Raw genomic sequence first — 21,886 nt, forward strand, 5'->3', positions numbered from 1 at the left:
CTTATTTTAAATAATCCCCTTGTTTTATTCCTTGGAGGTTTTTACAGCCTGGGGCAACGCGTGGTAATAAGATTTGGTATGGGTTTCTTTGGAACTGTGGAAGAATAAGGATTTAGGGAAACTAGGCAGATCATTCTGGTAAAGCAAATGTAGAGAAGTAAAAGACATGGAAATTTTCTTAAAACTTATCCTGTTCAGATGTCACTTGGAAAGCATTAGTGTACCTTCAGTAATACGTACGCCTGTTTGAACACTGGCTAGCTCCTAGTCTGCCACCAGGCCAGAAGCCTACTACTCAGGATTCTCTCTGCTCTCCAGTTGCCCTTAAATATGTTAGACTCTTCTGAGTCCATGTCAAGAGAGAATTATTCCTTTCTCACACGAATATCTACTTTTTGAGCCCTGTTGTTTGACAGTATCTGCCTTCCAGAATACTTAACCACTAGCAGTATTTGCCTCCTTCAGCAGAGACCATACCCCCTACCCACAGGTTAATTATATCCAAATGCAGGCATCCCTTAGAGATAATGGCGGGTTTGGTTCCAGACTACCACAATAAAGCAGGTCAAGTGAAATTTTTTGGTTTCCTGGTGCATATAAAATTTATGTTTTTTCACTGTGCTGTAGTCTGTTAAGCGTGTGCTAGCATTACGTCTAAAAAAAAAATAAACTATATATGCCTTGGGACCCCTGGGTGGCTCAGTTAAGTGTCTGACACTTGATTTCAGCTCAGGTCATAATCTCATGGTCATGAAATAGAGCCTCGCATTGGGCTCTGAGCTAGGTGCGGAGCCTGCTTAAATTTCTCCCTCAGGCCACCTGGGAGGCTCAGTCGGTTAACCAACTTTGGCTCAGGTCATGATTTCACCGTTCCTGAACTAGCTTAGGATTCTGTGTCTGTCTGTCTGTCTGTCTGTCTCTCTCAATAAATAAAACATTAAAAAATTCTCACTTTCTCTCTGCCGCTTTCCTGCTCGTTTGCATGTGCACGTTATTTTTCTCAAAAAATGAAAAGACTATCACTAAAAAAATAATGCTAACCATCATCTGAGCTTTCAGCAAGTTGTAATCTTTTTGCTGATAAAGGATTTTGTCCATGATGGCTGTTCACTGGCCAGAGTGGTGGTTGCTGAAGGTGGGGTAGCTCTGACAATATCTTTAAATAAGACAATGAAATGTACCCACAGTAGAACTTTTAAAATGGGAGTCAGTCCTCTCAAGCCATACCACTGCTTCATCAATTAAGGAATTCAGTATTCTGAATTCCTTGCTGCCATTTCAAAATCTTCATAGCATCTTTACCAGGAGTAGATTCCATCACAAGAAATCATTTTCTTTGTTCATGCATAAGAAACACCTCATTTGTTCAGGTTTTATCATGAGATTGCAGCAATTCAGTCCCATCTTCCGGCCCCACTTCTAGTTCCCTTGCTCTTTCTACCACATCTGTAGTTACTTTCTCCACTGAAGTCTTGAACCCCTCAAACTCATCCATGAATATTTGAATAAACTTCTTCCAAACTCCTGTTAATATTGGAATTTTGATCTCTTCCCATGAATCTCAAATTCTCTTAATGGCACCTAGAATGGTGAATCTCTACTAGAAGGTTTTCAGTTTACTTTGCCCAGATCCATCAGAGGAATCACTATTTATAGCAGCTGCAGTTTGACAAAAGGTATTTCTTAAATAATGAGATTTGAAAGTCAGAATTACTCCTTGGGCCATGGGCTGCAGAATACATGTGTTTATTAGCAGGCATGAAAACATTAATCACTTCTCCATGAGAGCTTTTGGGTGTCAGGTGCATTTCAGTGAGCACTAAGATTTTGAAAGGAATCTTTATTTCTGAGTAGCAGGTCTCAACTGTGGGCTTAAAATATTCTGTTAAAGCATGTTGTAAACAGATTTGCTGTCACCCAGACTTTGTTGTTCCATTTGTAGAGCAAAGGCAGAGTAGATTTAGCATAATTCTTAAGGGCCCTAAGATTTTTTTGAATGATCAATGAGCATTGGCTTCAACTTGAAGTCACCAGCTGTGTTAGCCCCTAACAAGAGAGTCACCTTGTTCTTTGAAGCTTGAAATCAGGTGTGAATGCCTCTCTAGCTGTAAAAGTCCAAGATGGCATCTTCTTCTAATCTAAGGCTATTTAATCTACATTGAAAATCTGTTATTTAGTGTAGCCACCTTCATTAATGATCTTAGCTGGGTCTTCTGGATAACTTGCTGCAGTTCCTATATTTATTTAATTTTTTTTTAATGTTTTATTTTATATTTGAGAGACAGAGAGAGAACATGAGCAGGGAGGGGCATAAAGAGGGAGACACAGAATCTGAAGCAGGCTCCAGGCTCTGGGCTGTCAGCACAGAGCCCGATGCGGGGCTCGAACTCACTAGCAGTGAGATCATGACCTGAGCCGAAGTCGGAGGCTTAACCGACTGAACTACCCAGGTGCCCCTGCAGTTCCTATATTAGTGCTTGCTGCCTCACCTTGCACTTTAAATTTTTATTATTTTTAATCTCTGTGCCCAGTGTGGGGCTCTAACTCACAACCCCAAGGTCAAGAGTTGTACGTTCTACCAACTGAGCTAGCTAGGCTCCCCTTCACCTTGTACTATTATGTTATAAAGGTAGCTTCTTCCCTTAAACTTCATGAACCAACTCTGCTAGCTTCCAGTTTTTCTTCTGCAGTTTTGGCACCTCTCTCTGGACTAGGTTTTAGTTTATGGGAGTGTTGTGGCTGGTTTGATCTTCTATTCAGACCACTAAAACTTTCTCCATATCAGTTGTAAAGCTGTTTTACTTACCATTTGTACGTTCACTAGAATAGCACTTTTGATTTCCGTCAAGTTTACCTTTGTATTCAACAGCTTGGTTATCTGCCTGATGCAAGAGGCCTTTGCTTTTGGCCTGTCTTGGCTTTTGACATGCCTTCCTCACCAAGCTTAATCGTGTCTAGCTTTTGGTTCAGTGTGAGAGATGTGCCCCTCGTCCTTTCCCTTGAATACTTAGAGGCCATTGTAGGGCTAGTAATTGGCCTAATTTCAATATTGTGTTTCAGGGAACAGGGAGGCCTAAGGAGAAGGGAGAAAGATGGGGGAGGGGCTGGTAGGTGGAACAATTAGAACACACACAACATTTATCAATGAAGTTTGCTGTCTCATATGGGTGCAGTCCATGGCTCCCTAAAACAATCGCAATAGTAACATCAAAGATCGCTGATCACAACTCCCCAGAACAGATATAATAAGAATGAAGAAGCTTGAAATACTGCAAGAATGACCAAAATGTGACACAGAAACATGAAGTGAGCAAATACTGTTGGAAAAATGGCACCAATAGAATTGTTCAATGCAGTGAAGGCTGCCACAAACTTTCAATTTGTAAAAAAACATCCGCAAAGCACAATAAAGTGAAACTCAATAAAACAAGGTATGCCTGTATAAGAAATATATATACAGTAGCTAGGATAGGGAGCAGTGGTAAAAGAGAGGTTCCTTACATCTATGTGTTTCAAGCTACCAAAAAAGCCCCCCCAAACATTATGTTTAATGTCTTCCAAAGTCTGGATGGTAATCTTAACATTGCGTGCATAAATCATAAGCTGTATAAGCCAGGTACAGCTTGTTAGCTTAATCTTGTTGCCTTTTACTTGAAGACCAGAAGTCCATCTTGCTGTTTTCTAGGGTGTTAGTTCCTGGTCTTTTGTGAGCAACTGCTAAAATAAGAATACAAACACTCCATAGGAAAATCTGAGGCCCTGCTTTTAAAAATAAACATTTCCCTGAAAGAAACAATTTGCAGAAATTTCTCTCTACCTAGAAAATGTGAACCTTTACACAAAGGCACTTGTCCTTTGAATTGCTGCTCCATTTATGGTCCCTATTTTACATTTGTATAGCTAAATAGCCTGTTCAGGTCCCTTTACCTTTAAGAGACCTTCTGTCTAAGACAGAATTTTGTTGCCAGCTTTGAAATGAGAGCCTTTCTGGCTTCTGATATTCTCATTTCAAAGTTTTGAACATGAAGACTGTTTCAGCCAACCTTACTCGTGGTAAAGTGCAACCCTTCTTATCATCACTCTGTGCAATAGGGACATCTCCCAAGTTCATACACAGGCTAATAATGAGAGTTTGGTTCTCAAATAATGGTAGAGGAAAGTCTACTTTCCCTTTTAACATTTTGTTCCAAGGATATACTGCCTTTTCCTAATGCCAGGATCTTACGCGGCCAGACTCAGCTTGAGCACTCCATTACTTACATAATGGCCCTGTGTTCCCATTTCTGAGTTTTGTGGACTGCTTATGTGAGTTTATCCTCCCAAACCACAACTGTTTAGGTTGTTTCTTTGCTCTTATATTGTTATTCTGTTATTCAGATTTTTCCCTTGTTTGTCACCTACAGATTGGCCTTGCATATTTAGAGACGTTCTCACGAACACTGGTCTTGCTCCTTGTCCACTGGCAGGACTTTTTGCTTTCGAAAGCTCCCTTCAGTGGACTACTAAGGCATCTCCACAAGGTATTCAACCATCTTCTGTTTTAGAGTGAGAGAGTGACGCCTAAATGTTGACCAATATTCATTTCCTTCTTTTTCTTTATTATAGATGCTCCAGTTTTTAACTGAGCATATGGCAAAATAAAGAATGTATTTCTCAGGTATAACCATGTGACTTAAGTTCTGGCATATGGAATGTAAAGAGAAGTTTCCTGTGAGTTGTTGAAAAGTTTCCTTAAGGGAGGCTGTTGCTCATCTTATTCTCCTTCCTGCTATCTGATCAGCAGATGTTACGGTTAGACCCTAAGCAGTTATTTTAAACCATGAAGTGGACACCACATGTTGAGGATGGCAAAACAACAAAATAGAAGGAGGCTGGGTTCCTAATGATCGTGGTTCCAGACTGCTTGTGCTTTTATGTGAGAGAAAAAAACTTCTGAATCATTTAAGCCATTGCTAATTTTGAGTTTTCTGTCACTCATAGCTGAACCTAATCCAGCTGATACAGATATAAAAAAATCAAGCTGTTACCAAATGAAAAGCATATGAACTGGGTCCCATTGATGTTATGTTGCAGCACTGACACAGGAGAAACTTTTCGTCTCCACTCTAAGATTCAGCAGATTCAGCACTGCCATTTCACCTGTCATCTATAACTACCTCTCCCTTCTGTTGTGGTAAAAAGCTTCAGTGTTCCCCTTTCACCAAGACTCCATTGCTGTACTTCCATCCTTGAAACTGTTAGACCTCTGGATAGGTGGCATTTTGCTGGGAGTTACAGGAGACCATAGGATAAACACCTTCCTGGAGCACTGAAACTTTTGAAGGGAACCTTAATTTTTATATCAGAAAAAAATGGAACAGAAGGCCAACTTTACATACATTTTAAAACATAAAGTAAATACTTAACATTTTTTGTATCGGAGTTTAACTGCATGCGTCTGTTTCTTTAGGTATCACAGAGTAAGGGGTTCACTCTTTTCTGCCTCTCCTTTGCCCTAGGGATACATAGATGGAAACTTGAGAAGTACTGCTTACTTAATTAGAGCTGAAGGATTCCTGGCAGCAGAGCAAATAAAGCCCATGGCCCACCAGCTAGAAAGGTAAGAGACTTTAAGCTTTTATGCAAAAGTGGTTCTTTATTTTGCGATTATCTCTCAAGTATTACTGAATTCAACAGATGCTTCTAGATAGTATCCTCAGGATGCTAGTGTCCTATCATATTATTGATAGTGTTTAGTAAATACATACATACATACATACATACATACATAAATTGGAGGTTCAGCAAAGTTGGAAATGTCCTTTTGGAGCTACAGTGCATTTCTGCATCTAAAGCACACTGAAGACTTACATTAAATTTTTAAATTTTAACTCAGAGCCTCCTAAACTTATCTGACTAGGGGATCCTCTATAGTAAAGGGCCCCCATGTGAAAGTCCTAATTCTCCGAAGATTTTATAAAGGATAGTAACAATAGTTAATCCTTGAAGTATTTTCTTTTTTTTTTTTTAAGTAAACTCTAGGCCCATCATGGGACTTGAATTCATGATCCCAAGATCAGGAGTCACCTGCTCTACCAAATGAGCCAGCCAGGCTCCCCGAAGTATTTTCTATACTGCAAAATTTTTTTGGACAAAAAGTATTACCCATTTTAAGGCTAACTAAATACAAGCTAACTAAAATGTCAAAACTTACTTGCTTTTGGATTGAATTAAATCAACTAAGTTTAGTTCAGTGATTATTCGTACTGAACAGAAACATTAATAGGAAATTGTATAGTTCTTCAAATACATCCTTTTTGGACATCTTCTATGTATCAGCCCCAGTGTGGTGATGTTAAAGATACAAAGTACAGTGGTTTCTGGCTGTAAGACATTTATAGTTTGGGAATATAGCTTTTAAAAATGGAAGGGAAATATTGATGTAATAAATGTGATCTTTTAAAACATAATGGTCTAGTGGTAGACTTTGTCAGATACATCAAGATATACAAGCAGATTGGCCTATGCTGTTGTACCTTAATCTGAAGGTTCAGACTGAAAGTGAAACCATGTGTAAAATACAGTTACTCTAATTTTGATGAAATTTGGAAAATATTTATATATATATGTGTGTGTGTACCTGCATATATATGCATACACACATATATATAAAAATATTATGTTTGAAAAAGTGAAAATTTTTTTAAATATATTTACTTACTTTGAGAGAGAAGGCATGTGGGAAGGGCGGGGGGGGGGGGTGGGGGGGAGAGAGAGAGAGAGAGAAAATGCCAAGCAGGCTCTGCACTGTCAGTGTGGACCCTGGTATGTCCATGGGCTCGAACCTGCAAATTGTGAGATCATGACCTGAGCCAAAGTGAAGAGTCAGACGCTTAACTGACTGAAACGCCCAGGTGCCCCTGAAAAAGTAAAAAGTTTTAAGCAGGAATTTTTTTTTTTTTTAATTTTTAATGTTTATTTATTTTTGAGAGAGAGACAAAGTGCGAGCAGGGAGGGGCAGAGAGAAAGGGAGACACACAATCCAAAGCAGGCTCCAGGCTCTAGGCTCTGAGCTGCCAGCGCAGAGCCCGATGTGGGGCTCGAACTCACAAGCCATGAGATCATGACCTGAGCTGAAGTCGGACGCTTAACCGACTGAGCCACCCAGGTTCCCCTAAACAGGAAATTTTTTAAGGAGAAAAGGATGGCAAACTTTTTCTTGCACACTGATATATATGTTAAATAAATTCTGAGCTACTTGATGAACTTAAATGTTCAAACCCTGATTTGGTTAGAAGTATTTTACATAAAGCATAAATTCCACGAGGGCAGGGACTGTGTATCATTGTATCCTGGAGTCTAACACAATTCCTCCCCTCTTGCATGTACTCAATAAATATTTATTAACTAAAGGATGAAGTAAATGAGTGATCTGAATTTCAGAGTATAAGGGGTTAGTGGATGGAGGGTGAGCAGTGTTTACTAAGAAAGAGATGGGTGAGTAGGAAATGAGAGCATTCTAGGCTCCACATGGAGCTGATTAAAAGCCGACATAAAACTGGAGCCAAAGAGATGAAGGGGTAGCATAGACTGGGGTAGGAGGAGGCAGGGGTCCGTCCATGCAAAGGTCTGGAGACAATGTTATGGATTTGAAGCCTTATCCTAAACATTTTTTTCATAACTGGTCCTTTGCTCTCATTTTGACTGGTACTGCTGATGTGCAAATCGTCGTTCTCTTTTCTGAATTTAGCAGTGGTTTGTACTGGCTTTCTTATGCATAGTTTTGCCCTCTCTAATCCATCCTTCACATTTCTATTAGTGATCTTGCAGGAATTCCCCTTTGATTATCTAGTTCATCATCTTAAAATCTTTCCATTTTTACAGTGGGATTAAGCAGACTTATTCTTTAAAGGGCTAGATAGTAAATATTTTAGACTTTCTAGGGGCCACATGTGGTCTCTGTTGCTTATTCTCCTCCCACCCCTACCCCCAACCATTTGAAAATATGAAAAACTTGCTTGGTTCAACATTTCAGCACAGGCCTATATTTATAACCTCAGAGTGGCAGTGGGATGGGGGTGGTGAGGGTGGAATCCAAACTCCTAACCAGGATAATAAAGCCCCTTCAAGATTTGCTTCACTTTCTGGCCTTCTCTCTCTTCCCTTCAACCTTATATCCCACATTTCAGGGGTCCAGCGTTCCCTCAGTGTACTCTGCTTTATTGTGATTCAACATGCTGTCTTCTCTGCTGAAAACATCATCCTTGACTAGCTGATGCCTCTTCCTTTGAGACTACTCACAGTCATTTCTTCCTTCAGTAGTAGTCTTCTCAGACCCTCTCTCCACATTTGGCTAGGTACTTGTCTTGGTTAGGGGATAGAAACTTAATCAGATAAATTCAGGGTTCAAAAAGAAAAAAGAGCTCACACTCAGAATACAGAAGACCTGCATAATTCAGCCACAGAAAACATAGGCATCACAGAAACTTCTTTCCTTCTTCTTGGCTGCATGCTTTCTCATCTCTGTTTTTCTGTGCCTACTCTTGGTTCTGGCTTTCATTAATTTTTTTTTTTTTAATGTTTATTTTAGAGAGAGGATGCACATGTGTGCTCAAGCAGGGGAGGGGCAGAGAGGAGGGATAGAGGATCTGAAGTGGGCTCTGTGCTGACAGCAGAGGGTTGGATGCGTGGCTCGAACTCCCGAACCATGAGATCATGACCTTAGCCAAAGTCGGTGCTTTAACCAACTGAGCCATCCGGGCACCCCCATTAATTTCTTATCAGTATGAACATGACTATAAATGTCTACCAGTCCTGAGTATGATTTAGAATCTCTGGTGCTCACTTCTGTTTGCCTGATTTTTTTCTTTTTACAAATTTCCTGAAGAGGTAATCTGATGGACTTAACTTGGTTAGGTGTCCCCTGATTCACCTGAGGCAAGTATGTCAAGGTCATGGATATTATAGGATTGCCCTTTACTGGTAATCAGACTCTCTAAGAGGGGCAGTATGGGTGCTGAGGAGAGGTGGCCAGCTCCAGTATACTCCTTAAGCCCCTATGTTCCCATAGTGCCTGTGCATGTCTTTATTATTATGTTGCTGAATTGTATAATATAAGTATTATATATTATACTTATTATATCACTGAATTATAGTTGTTTACCCTTACTAATCTGATTTTGAGGGCAAAGACCGTATCTCTTATTCTCAATATGGTATAAGATACAAAATAGGCAGTCAGATGTTTTCCAAATACATTTTACAAAATAAATTTGTTGTATTAGAAATGCTTCGGGGCGCCTGGGTGGCGCAGTCGGTTAAGCGTCCGACTTCAGCCAGGTCACGATCTCGCGGTCCGGTCCGTGAGTTCGAGCCCCGCGTCAGGCTCTGGGCTGATGGCTCGGAGCCTGGAGCCTGTTTCCGATTCTGTGTCTCCCTCTCTCTCTGCCCCTCCCCCGTTCATGCTCTGTCTCTCTCTGTCCCAAAAATAAAAAAAAAAAAAAAAAAAAAAAAAAAAAAAAAAAACGCTGAGAAATGCTTGGGAATGCTGTACGTTGTATGTAACATTTAGTATTATCCGTATTTTAGAAATCTGCTTTGAAACTTGAGTACATGCTTTGAAGGTAAGAAATTACAACATTTACAGTTCTGTAGCTAAGAGGGTCAGTAAAATTAACATTTTATTTTATTTTGTTTTAACTATTTTTTTTAATGTTTATTTATTTTTGAGAAAGAGAGAGTTACAAGCAGGGGAGGGGCAGAGAGAGAGGGAGACACAGAATCCGAAGCAGGCTCCAGGCTCGGAATTGTCAGCACAGAGCCTGCCGCAGATCTCATAAACCACGAGATCATGACTTGAGTCGAAGTCAAACACCCAACCGACTGAGCCACCTAGGAACCCCTAAAATTCACATTTTAGAACATAAAGATTTTGGAGGTGCCTGGCCAGCTCATTCGGGAGAGTATGGACACTTGATCTTAGGGTTGTGAGTTTGAGCCCCACATCAGGCTCTGTGCTGACAGTTCTGAGCCTGGAGCCTGCTTCTGATTCTGTGTCTCCCTCTCTTCTGCCTCTCCCCCACTCGTGCTCTGTCTCTCTCTGTCTCAGAAATGAATAAACATTAAAAAAAAAAAAAGAATCTAGAGATTTTTGAAGTTAGTACCAGAAATTGACTTGTTCCCTCCCATTTTTTTTTAAGATTTTATTTTTAAGTAATCGCTACCCCAACATGGGGCTCAAACTCAAGAGTCACATGCTCTATCCATCGAGCTAACCAGGCACCCCTGTCCCATTTTTAAAGCTTCATTTACCCACACTATTTTCTGTGAAGTAAATTGGTTTCTTTCTTAATTCGTTTTTGACAGAGATTTAAGAAAAGCATGTATTTTTTATCAGCTGAATCATTTGAATGATAGAGTTCTGTATAGCATGGGAGTAGTGGTATTATAGTCTATAGGATCATCTTACCTTGCTTAACTCATTTCATATTTTAAAAAAGGAACTAATAAGACAAATAATTGTCTAATATCATTCTTTGAATATTCAGGTACAGGGTAATATTTTTACCATAGTAAGGTTCTCTTTGCTCTTAACCTTGCAATACAGATGTGATTTTTCTATTCTTTGATCTCTATAACATGAAAGTTATAAACCAGAAATGAGTAGAGAATTGTTAGAGAATCCATGTTTTGTAGTATTTTTCTCATAACTACTCCTAAACACCATATGATACTATATAATGGATATATAGTGAATTATTATAGTGCATATCATTATAAATACCTTCTATAAGTTTTTCTTTTTTTAATTTTTTAGTATAGAACCATTTAAAAGTTGCCAGCCTTATGTCCCATTACCCCAAATACTTTATTTTCTACAATAATACATTCTTCTACAAAACCACAATACAGCCCCGAAAACCAAGAATTTAGCATTGATATATTGCTACATCTAATCTGCATATCACATTTAAGTTTTACCAGTTGTGGGGTGCCTGGGTGGCTCAATCGGTTTAGCATCCGACTCTTGATTTGGGCTCAGGTCATGATCAAGCCCCACGTCAGGCTCCATACTGAGCATGGAGCCTGCTTGGGATTCTCTCTCTCTCTCTCTGTCTCTCTCTCTCTGTCTCTCTCTCTCTGTCTCTCTCTCTCTCTCTCCCTCCCCTCCCCAACCCCTGCCCCTCTACCCCATTTGTGCTTTCTCTCTCTCTAAAAAAAAAAAAAAAAAAAAAGTTCTGCCAGTTCTAATCCAAAAGATTTGTCTAGAATTCACATTGCAGTTGTTATGTCTCATTGGTCTTTTTTAATCTGAAATAGTTCCTCAGTCTTTCCTTGAGTTTGTGACTTGGGCACTAGTGACTAGATGATTAAAGTCCAGTTATTTTGAAGAGTTTACCTCAATTTGGGGTTGTGTAATGTTAGAGACAGGTATCTGATATTGTGTAGATTAGATACAGGTGTATCTTTGTTTTATTGTCGTAGAAATGACGCTATGTCCTTATTGCATATCGATTTTTCTTATTTCTAATTTTAACTTGGATCATTTGAGTAAGGTAATATTTGCCAGGATTTTATAATTAAGATATGTTTTATCAGGAAATACTTTGAGAGGATATAAATATCCTGTCTTATCAAATGCTGAGTTTATTCTTTTGTATCAGTATGGATTAATGGGATCCTGTTTTATTCACAGTATGATCCATTACTATCATCTTTGATTTTGATTCTCAAATTGTTTCAGATCTGGCCACTTTCTGGCCAAATTCATAAGTCCTTCTTAATTTTCTTGCACAAGATATTCAAGGGCCATCCTGTACTTGCCCTGCCCTAGCCCTGGAATCAGACAATTCTTGAAAGAGCTCAGGTTCCTTTTGGTAGAGAATGGTATTTAGACATCAAGATCTGGGTGCCTAGTAGGTGTATTGCTTTGGGGGTATCTGTGTTCTCAGGCCCCCCTCACTAGACACAGCTAGGGAAATACATGAACACGTATGCAGATATATACACACACATATTTATCGTCTATATTTCTGTACCTTTATATCTCTTTTGAAAGTCAGGAGTTCACACCAATATCTCTAAATGTCATCTAATTGCCAGGATTCATTCTGTATTATAATTACCTTCACCTATAGTGTAAATTTCCCTTCACCTACATCCTTGATATATCTTATTCTGTCATTCCTTGTATTTGTACATAATGAATCACCTGTTGCCACCACACCCACTTCTCATCATCATCTAGATGTTCTCCAGCTTGGGCCCTGGTATCCTGTGCTAGACTCATACCATCTCTGTTCCTTACCTCATGTGGTTGCCTCCTCAGACTTCCCTCCAGCCACCTTCCATTGCCATGGACAACTTTCTCACTCTGCCCACACTGTGACACTCTGCGCTGGTCTGTTCCCCACTAGCCTGTCTAAGCTGCCTCTCATGAAGACACCAAAATATATGTTTTTTCTGGAGGCTTGGCTTTTATATTAATTTTAATGTTTTATTTATTTTTGAGAGAGAGACGGAGTGTGAGTGGGGGTGGGGCAGAGAGAGAGGGAGACACAGAATCTGAAGCAGGGTCCAGGCTCTGAGCTGTCAGCACAGAGCCCGATGTGGGGCTCGAATCCACAAACTGAGATCATGACCTGAGCCAAAGTTGGACGCTTAACCGACTGAGCCACCCAGGCACCCCATATTAATTTTAAGTTATAAGAAATGTTAGGTAGTTAATTTCTCCCATTTTCTTCTATTCATTGTTCCTGGAAGTGTTCTTTACTATTTTCTTATTGGCATCTCATATTATGTGTGATTTATTTGATAATAGGTCTGTTGAATAATTCTGGAAGTCCTAGAAGAGTCTTTCTATACTATGTTTAAAAGATGGTTTACATAAAATTTCTAGATTGTTGGTAGGCATAGGATAGCAAGGCGTAACAGTTGATAAACATAGTATATATAGCAAGGCATACCAGCTGGCAGGTACAGTCTAGCATTAAAAATGTTTTTGTCCCATTTTTTACCTAGCAGTAAGTCATTTCACCCTTTGGGACCTCATTTGTAGGTTAGGTAGTCAGGACTAGATCAGGAATACAATAAGGTACATGATCAGAAATCTGTGTGATAAGAAAGCCTATGATCTATAGTCAAGAGAGAATTTTGGACTAAGATTTTATTATTTTTAAGAATGGGCAATTGTAAACATTTCACAGAACTACAAATAATAATTATATGAAAAATTATAACCTAAGTGTGTCAAAATATGCAACTTTAAAATTAGGGTTTTGTTCCAGTAATCTGACAAAAATGTTAAAAAGTAATATTCACTATTGGTATGGGTGTGAAGAAATGAGGTCTTTCTGTACACTACTGGTAAAGGAGAAATCAGTACTCTATATTGGAGGGCAGTTAACAGTGTAAATCAAGTCTTAAAAATATGCTTTCACTTTGATACAGTAATTTTTAATTGTTTTTTTGTTTGTTTTTATTGTTTTTTTAATTAAGCAGAAAGTTTATTTCCAAACTCATCAAAGATGATTACAAACACAAAGTGTCCTTTTAAAAGTGTCCCAAATTAAATCAAAAGCACATCATTAAACACTTGTGACATTAGGAATTCATTTAGGTTGTAGTATTTTCACATTATTTTTTTAAATCATTTGCAGTGTTCTAAGATCACATTTAAACATTAAAAAAAAATTTTTTTTTAATGTTTATTTATTTTTGAGAGAGACAGAGACAGAGCTTGAGCGGGGGAGGGGCAGAGAGAGAGGGAGACAACAGAATCCGAAGCAGGCTCCAGGCTCTCAACTGTCAGCACAGAGCCCGATGTGGGGCTCGAACCCATGGACGGTGAGATCATGACCTGAGCCGAAGTTGGACGCCCAACTGACTGAGCCACCCAGGCACCCCTCACATTTAAACATTTTTTAAAGACATGAAATAATGTAGTATATTTTTTTAAGTATAACTATAAAGTAGAGGAACTTAAGACACAGATCAAATCTTCATACATAGGATAGGGTAATCTGATACATAATACACCATGAATCTTTCCAAACAAGTTTTCTAAGAAACTGCTCCCATGTTTAGTGTTACAAATAAAACAATCTTCTCATTTAGAAAAATCAAGACATCATTTGATTAATAAAGTCTATTCTTCCCCAGTTTTATACTTGCTTGTCTTCATTTAGAAACTGTAAATTCATGAGAAAAGAACAAGTTTTGTTATGGTATAAAAAATCTCAGGAACAACAAATTACAAATATTCAATTTTTTAAAAGTGTATTTATTTTGAGAGAGAGAGAATAGGGGAAGAACAGAGAGAGAGGGAGAGACAGAATCCCAAGCAGGTTCCACAGTGTCAGCACAGAGCCTGACGCTGGGCTTGATCCCACGAACTGTGAGATAAAGACTTGCACCGATAACCCAGAGTTGGACGCTTAACCGACTAAGCCACCCAGGTGCCCCCAGTTTTTTAACAAACAAAAATGTTTTCCTTCCCAAAATGTAAAGAAACATTCAGTAAATAAAACAAACATAATATTCCAGGTGTAGCAACACTAGTAATTCACTTAGGAAAGAGGTATATTTGGTGGTAACATTTTTTTTGTCTTAAACATAAAAAACACTTTACCAAAAGAATCAGGCCATTATTGTTTGATAATGGCCTTCACCCAGTTTCCTTACCTGAATAGAAACTCATCAATTTCTGTAGAATATTGGTTATAGGACCAGACCACAGGAAAGGTCTGAAATATCTAAAAGCCATTTGGCTGGAGAAAAGTGTTTTCTTGAGACTTGGAAGCAGTCATTTCATCACTTTGTGCTTAAATGCATTCCTCAGCGAACTTTTTTCCCCACAGCTTTTAGAATAAAGCACAGGATCTGGGCTCCTGGAAGGGGTTGCCTCCAGCTGGAACACTTAACCTACCAGCAGGACATCCCTGCAGGTATTCTGCATGTGCTACTGCGGGAGTTCCAGCCTCCAGCCTGAGCTGTTCCAGTAGGCCGCTTCGGGGTATTCCCACTGGCCCAGGAAGACATGGTAGAAGAGGTGCTGGGCTCTTTGACATAGTAATTTCATTTCATTTTTAGACATTGTTCCCGTGGAAATTATTACAGATACTCCACAAAGATTTGCTGCCAAAGATATTTGTTGATGATAAAAAAAATCCACTAATAGAAAACTAATTATGAGTATATCTCAACCATATGTTGGAATACTAGATAACAATTAAAAATTATATACAATACTTAATGATCTTACTATTTAATGATGTAGCAAAATTTAGATGATTGCAATTTAAAGAAAGTTATAACACTGTTTCTACAGTTTGTAAAGCTACATATCTCCATACATTGATAAGACTGGAATATGTACTCTGGAATGTTGAATGTAGTTGTCCCTAAATCATGGTATTTTGGGTGACTTTATTTTTTTCTTTTTGCTCTTCTGTATTTTTATGGGAGCAAATTTAAAGCTCCTTACTATATCTTAGTTTAGTAGGGGTAATTTAGTTCATATTATCAGGAAATAACAATGGCCTTCTTCTGAACCCCAGACTTTTGCTTTAAAAGTTTTTCAGAATTTTGTAATACTGCTAATTTATGTAGGATATCTAATACCGGAAATTGCTCTGGCTCTGTTGTAACAAACAAAATTCAAAGTATACCAACATTCAAAGTATAGGTTGAAGGTTGAGGTTCTATGAGCACCTGGGTGGCTCAGTTGGTATGCATCTGACTCTTCATTTTGGCACAGGTCATGATCTCACCACTCATAAGATCAAGCCCTGTGTCAGTCTCTGTGCTGACAGCACCACTGTCTGCCCCTCCCCCACTCATGCGTGCATGCATGCGTGCGTGTCTCTCTCTCTCTCTCTCTCTCTCTCTCTCAAATAAACATGAAAAAAAAGGTTGGGGGTTCTAAAATAAAATGCCTTATAGCAAAGAAATAGAGAAATATATTTTAGGGCACACATACATGTTTACATGTGGAATTGACTTAGAAACCTGGAAAGAAGTCTGAGTTGCATGCTAGATTAGCTGATGTAAATTTCCTCACTATCCTGGAAGCTTCTTGAGGGCAGGTACCTATCTTAGTTCCCCACTACATCCCTAGCATCTAGCAGAGTGCCAAGCCGGAAGTGGATGCTCAAGTATTTGTTGATTGAAAGAAGAAAAGAGGAAACTCCAATGGTATGGGATCTTGAGGGCAAGGAAGATAAAGGACTGTTAGAATAAGAGTTAAGAGTGAAATTAGAGAAACCAAAGAGCTTCTTTTAAATTTTGCTTACAATCCTCTTGTGTCTTCTTCGTGACAATAATTCTCCTACCAGTGTAGTTTTGGATGTTTGCCAGAGAGCTGTGTGGTATATTAACAATTCTCTGTCTGTAGTCATTGAAGTCCCAACAATTTATAGTGAACAAAGCCTCCTTTCCCTATGAACGTATTTCCAACCTTGCTGTAAAAGGGAGATAAGGCTAGATTTAGAGGCTTGAGATTCAGTTTAAGGAAGAGATAGTTTTTATACCTCCCAGAGCAAATATCATCATTTATGTCTCAAGGTGCTTCACCTGTTGTATTTACAGCTACCTCAGCGAGGTTTTAGAAAATAGTAATAAGGAATGGGAATTTTTATTGTTTGGCTAGGAAGTAGGCTGATATGTAGGTAAGGAACTTCTTTTGTAGAGGAAGGGGGCAGTTGTAATGGTGCAGGAGTGGAAGAGATGAGAGAGAAGGGTACCACAGGCGAATTCTCTCAGAAAGCCTTTCTAGAACTGTCAGGTTTGTCCCTGCACTCCCTGTATATTGTCATAGTATTTTAACTCTTGTTCTTATCAAAGGAATTGAAATTATATTTCTGTATTCCTCTTTCTTCTGCTAGACTGAAAGTTTCTCAAGCACAGAGACTTTTTTCATCTTTGTGTCTTGGCATGTATTTGGTGTTTAAATGTTTCTTGAACTTAACTGAATTTAAATATTGCTTTGATTTTTCATGGCAATATAACTGCATTTTCTTACTAGTTTTAGAAGAGTTTGTTAAGGTAGACAAAACTTACTTGTTCACATCATATGACTATTCATTCCTTAATATTTAATGAGTAAATGCTATTGTGAGATAAGCACTGTTTTAGGTAGTTAAGCCAAAGATAAGTTCCTTGCCCTCATTAAGGTCACATTCTACTGGTAGTAAGAGAAGCAGAACTTTTACAGATTTCCTTTAGATTATTCTGGTGTTCTTTTCCCTCTTCTCACAGACAGCATGGTAGAGTTGGATGTGACTAGAGGAATAGAACCCTACCAGATACAAGTTTTGCCTGGAAACCAGGGAAAAAACTGTCTTCCTACCCTCCTATACCAGATCACCCTTGACCCCAAGACTCAGAACGGTGGCTATTTACACATTTCCCCACAGGAATTATCCAGTTTTTCTGAGCAAGACATTCTTGCTACCACATTTATAAGCAAAATTAGAAAAAAAATTTTTCTCTGTGCATCACTGGCTTATTTGGATAAGTATATAGTCACTTTGGGGGGTGCCTGGATGGCTCAGTCTGTTAAGCTTCCTACTCTTGATCTCAGGTCATGATCTTGTGATTCTTGAGATCGAGCCCTGCATCAGGCTCTGTGCGGACAGTGCAGAGCCTGCTTGAGATTCCCTCCCTCCCTTCCTCCCTCTCTCTCCGTCTCTGTCTCTCTGCCCCTCTCCCACTCAAGCGTGCGCGCACACACATGCGCGCTCTGTCTCAGAGTAAACTTGAAAAAAAGCATATGCTTTGTTCACCACTGGATGGGGTTTTAGTAATTGTAAGATGAAGTATTAGCAGAGTTTGGGTTTTTGTTTTGTTTTAAGTTTTGTTTTGTTTTGTTTTTTATATTTATTTATTTTTGAGAGAGAGACAGAGAGCGAGCTGGGGAGGGCAGAGAGAGAGGGAGACACAAAATCCAAAGCAGGCTCCAGGCTCTGACCTGTCTGCATAGAGCCCAACTCGGGGTTCAGATTCATGAACCATGAGATAATGACCTGAGCTGAAGTCAGGTGCTTAACCAGCTGAGCCACCCAGGCGTCCCTCTTTATTTTTTTTAAGTCATCTCCACACCGAACGTGGGACTCAAACTCACAACCCCAAATCAAAAGTCACATGCTCTGGGGCGCCTGGGTGGCGCAGTCGGTTAAGCGTCTGACTTCAGCCAGGTCACGATCTCGCGGTCCGTGAGTTCGAGCCCCACGTCGGGCTCTGGGCTGATGGCTCAGAGCCTGGAGCCTGTTTCCGATTCTGTGTCTCCCTCTCTCTCTCTGCCCCTCCCCCGTTCATGCTCTGTCTCTCTCTGTCCCAAAAATAAATAAAAAATGTTGAAAAAATTAAAAAAAAAAAAAAAGTCACATGCTCTTCTGACTGAGCCAGCCAGGCTCCCCTAACAGAATTTTTAAAATGGGCCACTCAGGGCGCCTGGGTGGCTCCGCTGGTTGAGTATCCAACTTCGGCTCAGGTCATGATCTCACGGTCCGTGAGTTCGAGCCCCGCGTCGGGCTCTGGGCTAATGGCTCAGAGCCTGGAGCCTGTTTCCGATTCTGTGTCTCCCTCTCTCTCTCTGCCCCTCCCCCGTTCATGCTCTGTCTCTCTCTGTCCCAAAAATAAATAAAAAACGTTGAAAAAATTAAAAAAAAAAAAAAAAGTCACATGCTCTTCTGACTGAGCCAGCCAGGCTCCCCTAGCAGAATTTTTAAAATGGGCCACTCAGGGCGCCTGGGTGGCTCCGCTGGTTGAGTATCCAACTTCGGCTCAGGTCATGATCTCACGGTTTGTGAGTTTGAGCCCCACATCAGGCTCTGTGCTGACAGCTCAGAGCCTGGAGCCTGCTTCGCATTCTGTGTCTCCCTCTCTCTCTGCCCCTCCCCCCATTCGTGCTCTGTTTCTATTCTCTCAAAAATAAATAAATGTTAAAAAAAATTTTTTTTTAATAAAAGAAAATGGACCACTGACCTGGATAGTTCCAACATGTTGTACTTGTTCTCAAACTGTTATCAAATAAATAAGTTATAAAGTTGTGAAACAGAGAGATGCTTATATAGATCAACGATATTATGGGACAAATAGATTTTGGTGAATTAGGCTGAGAACTTGATCACCTCTGACTATATTTTAAGAAGTTAAAAACTTTCCAAATAGATATTCTGAAATGCTAGATCTCCTCTTTCTCATCAGACTCCCAAAACCAGAATTTTTACTCTTTTAATAGCTTCCTTTCAACTATAGCCCTAAGAGCTGAATTAAATGTTTTTTCTCCTTTTTTATCCTCTGTGGTGGAGTTGGATATATAGATCCTGTGTTTGAGGCATTTATATGGATATTCATATTGTAGGAGCACTACTCTTACCTATTATAAAGATTCTTAATAGTGACAGGCTTTGGGGGTGACAGTATTACAAAGTAATAATTATTCAAATATTTCAATATTATTCAAATGTTTCAAAACTATTTTTAACAGTGTGAAAACTATTTTGTTTTTCAGTATCCTTGCCATGAAAAAGAGGACGTGATAAGTTGTTCAACTTATGAAATTCAAGTTACATGTGAATTCTGCCAGGTATGTATGCAGTATTTGGGGTTTTTAGCCATTTTCATATTTTAGGTTATAAAAATTTTCACAGTTATTTCTAGATAAATATTTCAATATTTTTTTCTATTAAAAGAAAACACTTATCCGGTATATTAGTTTAGCTGATACTCCTCTTATGTTTTTAAAGTATCAAATGGAGCATTAAAATACATATAACTATGACAAACATAAACATATTTTAGGGTTTGATTTCTACAGTGTCAGATAATACTAGTTCCATGAGATGTTACATAAAAAAGGATTTCAAATAGCAAATGAATGTGGCAAAAATGCCATATTCTAGGTGCTCCTTTAATCATTTCACTTGAACATATTAAAGGCTTTAAAAGTCCTAAGAAAAAAAGTCCTAAAAAAAAAAAAAAGTCCTCCAGCATTTCCCAAATTTGTTTGCTTACATACCTTGTTTCTATAGTAGCTGCTGTCATCCCTGTTGAATATGCTTTGGGAAACATTGCTCTGAAGGCTTAACAAGCTAATGTTGAAAAAAGAACAATGTTACTGAATTTTTAGCTGAGTCAAATACCGTTATATGTAATTTTTTAAGAAAATTTTTAATGTTTATTTTTGAGACAGAAGGAGACAGAGCGTGAGTGGGGGAGGGGCAGAGAGAGAGGGAGACACAGAATGCGAAGCAGGCTCCAGGCTCTGAGCTGTCAGCACAGAGCCCGATGCGGGGCTCGAACCCACGAACCATGAGATCATGACCTGAGCCGAAGTCGGACGCTTAACCGACTGAGCCACACAGGTGCCCCAGTTATATGTAATTTTTAGAAAGAAAACCAAAACAATGAAAACTTACAAGTTGATAGGAGTGATTGGGAACTTTAAGTCTAAATCAAAAATAGGAAAATAATCTTGACCCCAAAAAAATTTTTAGTTATTTTGTTCAAATCAGGATCCAAAAGAGGATTTACATGTAGTTAGTATTTAGGAGATTTATTAAATCTCCTTTAATTTATAACAGTTCCTGTCTACCTCCTCTCTTCTTGTGTACTCCATGTTATTTATTTGTTGAAGTGACTAGGGCTTTGTCCTATAGAATTTGGCTGACTGCTTCCAGATTGTTTTCACAGGTTTTTCTCCCTCCCATATTTCCTATAGCTGGATCTAGAGATGCTCAGTTAGATTCAGGTTTGACACCCCGTTCCACCCCCCCACCACCAACACACACACACACCCTGCCTCCCTGGACTACTTTCTTGTGCATAATGTCTGATTGTCCCATTCTTAGTGATGTTAAGGTTGACCTGTTTCCCATCACCTTTTTTGCTAATGGTTTCATCAGACATTGGTGACCTGGTCTAGATCCATTATTTCATTGGGGATTAAAGTGATGATTTTCTAATTGTTTCATTCATTCTTCACTTAAACTGTTGAACAGGAAAAATTTAGTCTGACAGACCCAGGTTCCTGACCTTTTCCTTTTGTAGTGTAAAATCTGCATGCTACATGTATTTGTCTACTCATTATAAGAAAATGGAAGGGGGGGCACCTGGGTGGCTCAGTCGGTTAAGTGTCCCCGACCCTTGATTTTGGCTCATGTCATGATGACAGCAGAGAACACTTGGGATTCCCTCTCTCCTCTGCAGCTCCCTTGCTGCTCTTTCTGTCTCTCAAAAATAAAGAAACTTTAAAAAAAAAAAATTGAAGATGAAAAGGAAATAGGGCTAAAATATCAGTAAAAATGTTTAGTTCAGGGGCGCCTGGGTGGCTCAGTCGGTTAAACGTCCGACTTCAGCTCAGGTCACAATCTCGCGGTCCGTGAGTTCGAGCCCCGCGTCAGGCTCTGGGCTGATAGCTCGGAGCCTGGAGCCTGTTTCCGATTCTGTGTCTCCCTCTCTCTCTGCCCCTCCCCCGTTCATGATCTGTCTCTCTCTGTCTCAAAAATAAATAAAATGTTAAAAAAAAAAAATTTTTAAAAAATGTTTAGTTCACATTGAAGTAGAAAAGGTAATAAGCTTAGTGAAAATCATATAATACTACTTTTTAAATTATTCTTTAAAAATCTGTACTGTAAAATGTTAAGTCATCTCTTAATGTTTTATTATAGGCAATACAAGGACCTGTGGAATATGAGTGATGACAAACCCTTTCTATGCACTGCCCCTGGATGTGGCCAGGTAATATATAAATTACTTTAAATCATTTTGTATAGTCACATTTATTAAAACACTGATGACAGTTTTTGTTGTCATGAAAAGGATTCTCCTGCAATTTTTGTAACATTTTGGAGTTCGAATAAAAATAACCTCGAAAATTTTTGAGAAGAAATTCTTCATTTTTCTG

At 39.0% G+C, this 21,886-nt stretch overlaps 1 protein-coding gene across 9 annotated transcripts in view; it reads left to right on the plus strand.

The window, feature by feature from the left end:
• ATF2 (activating transcription factor 2) overlaps nt 1-21,886 on the plus strand; it is an 83,380-nt gene that overhangs the window by 10,708 nt on the left and 50,786 nt on the right. For 6 of the 9 annotated variants that reach the window (XM_058713409.1, XM_058713443.1, XM_058713454.1 and 3 more), the window contains exons 2-5: nt 4,404-4,520; nt 5,499-5,599; nt 19,493-19,567; nt 21,651-21,720. In XM_058713409.1, the coding sequence (XP_058569392.1) occupies nt 19,536-19,567; nt 21,651-21,720 (102 nt within the window). In that variant the 5' untranslated portion in view covers nt 4,404-4,520; nt 5,499-5,599; nt 19,493-19,535. Of the gene's footprint in view, nt 1-4,403; nt 4,521-5,498; nt 5,600-9,567; nt 9,603-19,492; nt 19,568-21,650; nt 21,721-21,886 lie in introns of all 9 variants that reach the window. The other 3 variants (XM_058713432.1, XM_058713448.1, XM_058713422.1) reach the window with 2 other exon arrangements.

This window comes from Neofelis nebulosa, chromosome 2, assembly GCF_028018385.1.
Source record: "Neofelis nebulosa isolate mNeoNeb1 chromosome 2, mNeoNeb1.pri, whole genome shotgun sequence".
Taxonomy (NCBI): domain Eukaryota; kingdom Metazoa; phylum Chordata; class Mammalia; order Carnivora; family Felidae; genus Neofelis; species Neofelis nebulosa.